Source organism: Phaseolus vulgaris, chromosome 9 (genome assembly GCF_051622355.1).
Source record: "Phaseolus vulgaris cultivar YP4 chromosome 9, ASM5162235v1, whole genome shotgun sequence".
In the NCBI taxonomy this organism is placed as follows: Eukaryota; Viridiplantae; Streptophyta; class Magnoliopsida; order Fabales; family Fabaceae; genus Phaseolus; species Phaseolus vulgaris.
Genome location: NC_143506.1, coordinates 9,194,482 through 9,199,815, shown reverse-complemented (window position 1 = coordinate 9,199,815; position 5,334 = coordinate 9,194,482). Strand labels below are relative to the sequence as shown.

At 44.3% G+C, this 5,334-nt stretch overlaps 1 protein-coding gene across 1 annotated transcript; it reads left to right on the top strand.

Annotated features, from left to right (window-relative positions):
- The first annotated feature begins 2,131 nt into the window (after positions 1-2,131).
- On the top strand, positions 2,132-5,053 carry LOC150025145 (uncharacterized). Its single transcript, XM_090295641.1, has 2 exons — positions 2,132-3,489; positions 4,768-5,053. The coding sequence occupies exons 1-2, from the start codon at positions 2,132-2,134 to the stop codon at positions 5,051-5,053; spliced, it is 1,644 nt and encodes a 547-aa protein (XP_090151767.1).
- Positions 5,054-5,334: the final 281 nt, after the last annotated feature.

Genomic DNA, 5,334 nt, shown 5'->3' with positions numbered 1-5,334 from the left:
ATCTATATAAGAAATTTTGAAAGATTATAATATATAATGCAGTTTATTTTGTTCTGAAACTAACATTTTTCTAAATCTAATTTACACAAATAGATGTTAGCAGATCCGTTCCAAAGACTCCATTTCTCTTCTTGTATCACCCACACTAAACTGGTTGGAAAATTTCACCCTGAGCCCAAGGGATAGAAAGCCCATTAGGCAATCCTATAAATATGGTGCTCAAGTTAGAGAAATGTACGTTTTCATTCACTTACTGAATCACACTTAGAATCACATACTTACTTGAGCGTCGGAGTGCCTTCGCAGGTACCCTCCCCCGCCCGACCGAAGGAGACATTGAGAAGGAACGACCGACCGAAGGAGAAGAAGATCGACACGTCAGCAATTATACTATGTCAACCGACTGTGCCTGGGCCCCATTTCTCCATTCAGGTACAATTGGCGCCCACCGTGGGGCCGAGGCAAGATTTCAATTTTTAAAACTATAATGGTTGCAACAAGGAACAACAACGACGCTATGGCAGAACAGATGACTATGATTCAAACCCTCCAAACTCAGATGGAGGAATTGCGGCAAAAGGGGATTGAAGACCGTCGTCAACACGAAGAGGATAGGCGCCGTCAAGAGGAAGAAATCGCCTTATTGAGAGAGCAGAATGCACAACTCCAACGACAGGTTGATAATCCCGAACGAGAAGGCCAATCCCATATGGCCGACCGAACCGCCTCTCGCATACCTACATCGGCCGACACCAATCCTGCTTCCAGAACTGAAATAGTCGAAAGAAAGTTGAGTAAAAGGGGTCATCCTTTTACAGACGAAATCATCACCACACCACTTCCTGACAAGTGGAGAGGCCTCGCCATCAAACTCTATGATGGCTCGACCGACCCAGACAAGCATTTAAATGTTTACAAGAAGCAAATGACTTTGTATACCACAGATAACAATGTGTGGTGTAAAGTATTCCCCACGTCGCTCCAGGGAGAACCTCTTACTTGGTTTACAGAGCTACCTCCGAATTCCATTGACGACTTCGACGTCTTAGCCGCAAAATTCTCTACTCAATATGCCACCAGCCGACCGCATCACATGTCCTCCATGTCTCTACTAGCGGTACAACAAGAGAAAGGTGAATCTCTCAGAACCTTTTTAGATAGATTCAACAAGGCATGCATGAATATCCGAGGGCTCAAACAGGAAGTCGCGTTACACCATTTGGTTTCGGCCATCCGGCCGAGCCGTTTTACCGAAAGTCTCATCAAAAAGCCGCCTCAAGACATGGAAAATCTTCGAACTCGGGCAACCAAATTCATGCAAATTGAGGAACACATTGACTATCACCAACGGTTCAAAGCCGTCGGATCCGGAGTCCTCAAAGATCAAACCCCGAGCAAAGAAAGGGAATTCGAGACCGAACGGACCGTTCGAACCACCCCAAGGTCCGACCGAAACAGAGGAGGCCGAATCCCCAAGTTTAACAGTTACACCCCTTTAACTGTTCCGAGGGGACGAGCCCTAGATGAAGCACTGCAAACAGATTTAATTCCGACACTAAAACAATATCAGACACCACCGAATGCAGATACTGCTAAGCGTTGTTAGTACCATCGAAATTTCGGTCACACGACCAAAGGATGTCAAGCGTTGAAGGACAAAATCGAAGAGCTCATCCAGGTTGGACATTTGCGGCAGTTCGTCAAGAGGACAAGGAATTCAAGATCCCCACCACGGAGTACCGACCGTCCATCCCGTGGTGTCGACCGGTCATACCGTAACGATTACAAACACCGAACTGACCATAGCCAGGCTTCGCGGAAACGCAGTGAAAGCCCCGTTCGGCGTACACGCGCCCGCAGCACAAGTCCCGACCGAAACGCCCGCCCTCGCCAACGAGTCCGCGAAGTCATCAACATGATCGCTGGACCCGTTACCTTGGGCGAACCGAACCACGAAGCAAATTATATAGCCGGAGGCTTTGCCGGTGGCGGGTGCTCAAATTTCACTTGAAAGAAACATCTCCGGGACATCCAGTCCGCTCATGCTACTACGAGGAGGCGTCCACACATACCTCCGATCACTTTCACTGACGACGACTTCACAACCATAGATCCAGCCTAGGACGACCCTATGGTAATCACCGTGGAAATTGACAAGTTTGCAATTGCCAAGACTTTGGTAGACCAAGGTAGCTCGGTCGATATATTATACTGGGAAATCTTCAAGAAAATGCGCATCCCAGAAGCAGATATTCAACCCTATAACGAACAAATTGTAGGGTTCTCAGGTGAACGGGTCAACACTAAGGGGTATATAGACTTGTATACAACCTTTGGTGAGGAAGACGGTCTCCACAAAACAATAAACGTACGATATCTTCTTGTTAACGCCCAAACTTCCTACAACATCCTGCTCGGTCGTCCGTCCATCAACAGATTAAAAGCCATTGTCTCCACCCCACACTTAGCCATGAAATTCCCTTTGGCAAATAACGACATTGCAACAATCCATGTCGATCAAAAAACCGCTAGAGAATGTTATGTCGCAAGTTTGAAAAGTGAGCCAACTCGACAGCTCTACACGACCAATCCAGACAACCAACTCCCGCAAAAAAGGGGACGATCCCCGACCCGACATTCCGGACGGCGCATGTCCCGTCGACAGATGATAGCCCTTGTTGATCTCGACCCTCGTATGGACGATCCCCGTATGGAAGCAGGAGAAGACTTGCATTCGTTTCCACTTCGCGATGATCGCCACGCTACACATATTGGCACCTCACTGAAGTCGGACGACCGAATGGCCATCGGCACGACACTTGTTAAAAATGCCGATCTGTTCGCATGGACGGCCGCTGACATGCCTGGCGTAGACCCACGGGTCATCACTCACCGATTATCACTGTATAAAGAAGCTAGGCCAATAGCTCAAAAGAAAAGACATCTAGGCGAAGAACGACGCCAAGCCGCACGTGACGAAGCCGATAAATTGTTACAAGCTGGATTCATTCGGAAAGCCCATTACACTACATGGCTAGCCAATGTAGTTATGGTAAAGAAAGCAAATGGAAAATGGCGAATGTGTGTTGATTACACGGACCTCAATAAGGCATGCCCAAAAGACTCTTATCCTCTGCCTACCATCGATCGTCTCGTTGATGGGGCGGCCGGACATCACATCCTCAGCTTCCTTGATGCCTATTCAGGTTATAATCAAATCCAAATGCACCCGGGCGACCGAAAGAAGACAACCTTCATGACTGATTCCGATAATTTCTACTATGAAGTTATGCCCTTCGGACTCAAAAATGCCGGGGCCACTTATCAAAGACTAATGGACCATGTATTCCACGACATGATCGGCAGGAATGTTGAAGTCTATGTCGATGACATTGTTGTCAAGTCCGACTCATGTAAGCAACATATTGCTGACCTAAAAGAAGTTTTTCAGGCCCTCCGCCAGCACCAGATGCGACTCAATCCTGACAAGTGTGCGTTTGGCGTCGAGGGGGGAAAGTTCTTAGGTTTTATGCTTACCCATAGAGGCATAGAAGCTAACCCTGAGAAATGTAAAGCTATTTCACTTGATGAGCATATATTTATTCACACTCACTAGCCTTGTTCATAGATTATTGGACTATAATAATAAATAAATCCATTGTTTTAATTAATATTCTTATAATTGGGTTGATTTGGGCCTTAACTATTATTATTATTAATTTTGTGTTTTTAGAGTAAATTATCCAGAGGAAGCATCTACCTTTGTGAATGGGCCAAATATGCAAAAGTCCAAGTTGCTTCTTGAACCAAAACAGGAAACAAATTCTGAGGAGAAGAAAGAGAAAATAAAATCTACAATATCTCAGAAACAGAATTGGAAGCAAATCTTCTGCAAAATACAAGAATTATGGAAAGATAGAAACTTGGAAACGGTTAACAAAATATAAACTACAATATTCTCTCAAGATCCTTGGAGGTGAAAAGCTTATAAAAGGACACAAGCATCAAGGAGAAAGGAGAGAGCTTCATAGGGTTTTCTTAGTTTATTTTCTTCTTTGTAATTCTTTTGTTTTGCCTCCGCATGGAAGGCTAAACCTTTCTGGTTGATTCTTTTGTAATTCCCCATTGAGTTCTGAGGTTTTGTTCAATAAAAGTTTCGATTTTTAATTCTCTATAGCAGTTGTTTTTATTGTCTAATCTCCTGGAAAACTGGTTTTTGTGAGAGGTTGTACTTGAACGCATGATTGAGAGTCTTCCTTATCTTAAACTTTGGTTTCTTAGTTAGTTCACATTGTTCTAATTAATTTCTTGGGCGCATGATTCAAGGGAGAGGAGGTAAGCATTCCCATGGAGTATACGCATGGAACAAAGTGGGTATTGATTAAACTAGTAGACGCATGTTTTACTGGTGAGTTTCAGTTGAATCAGATCGGCGCATGTTCAATCTGGTTTAGCTCTGTTGGAGGATTGAGAAAAGATTAATCTTTAGAGAACCTGTGAAGAATTCAATGGTGGAAGAACTAGGGATCAACCGCTTTTTATTTGCTATTTTAATCTTTTTTATATTTTCTGCACAACTATCTCAAACCCCCTTTTTATCTTTATTGTTATTGCTAATTTTCATTGTTTGCAGATAGGTTTTGAATTCTATTAACTGATTTTACTATTGGATTCGTTGGGAGACGACTTGGGGACCTTTATCCACAATTATACTATCATCTCTCTAGTGTTAGACAAGTCTACGCTAGAATCATATTAATTTGACAGCAAAACGACAGCTATCAGTAAGCAACATATTGTTGACCTAAAAGAAGTTTTTCAGGCCCTCCGCCAGCACCAGATGCGACTCAATCCTGACAAGTGTGCGTTTGGCGTCGAGGGGGGAAAGTTCTTAGGTTTTATGCTTACCCATAGAGGCATAGAAGCTAACCCTGAGAAATGTAAAGCTATTTCCGAAATGAGAAGCCCCAACTCCATTCAAGAAATTCAGAGACTCATCGGCCGGCTCACCGCCTTATCCAGATTTGTTCCTAAACTTGTAGAACGAACGTGACCCATCGTCCGATTATTGAAAAAAGCATCTTTGAGTGGTCGGCCGAATGCGAGGAAATTTTCCTCCAATTGAAAACTTTTCTATCTTCCCCACCGACCATCCAGAAACCGGACGCCCGAGAGCCCATTATAGTCTACCTCGCCGTTTCAAACGAAGCCGTTAGTTCAGTCTTAGTGCAAGAAATTAATTTTGAGGAATGGCCAGTTTATTTCGTTAGCCGCGCCCTCCATAGCGCCGAAATCCGATACCAAATGATCGAAAAGGTGGCTATGGCTCTCATC

Bases quoted from the DNA above. Each gene is read 5' to 3' on its own strand.
- LOC150025145 (XM_090295641.1), top strand. From the start codon at position 2,132: ATGGTAATCACCGTGGAAATTGACAAGTTTGCAATTGCCAAGACTTTG. The intron at 3,490-4,767 runs GTGTGCGTTTGG...TTAATTTGACAG, and splicing joins ATGCGACTCAATCCTGACAA to CAAAACGACAGCTATCAGTA.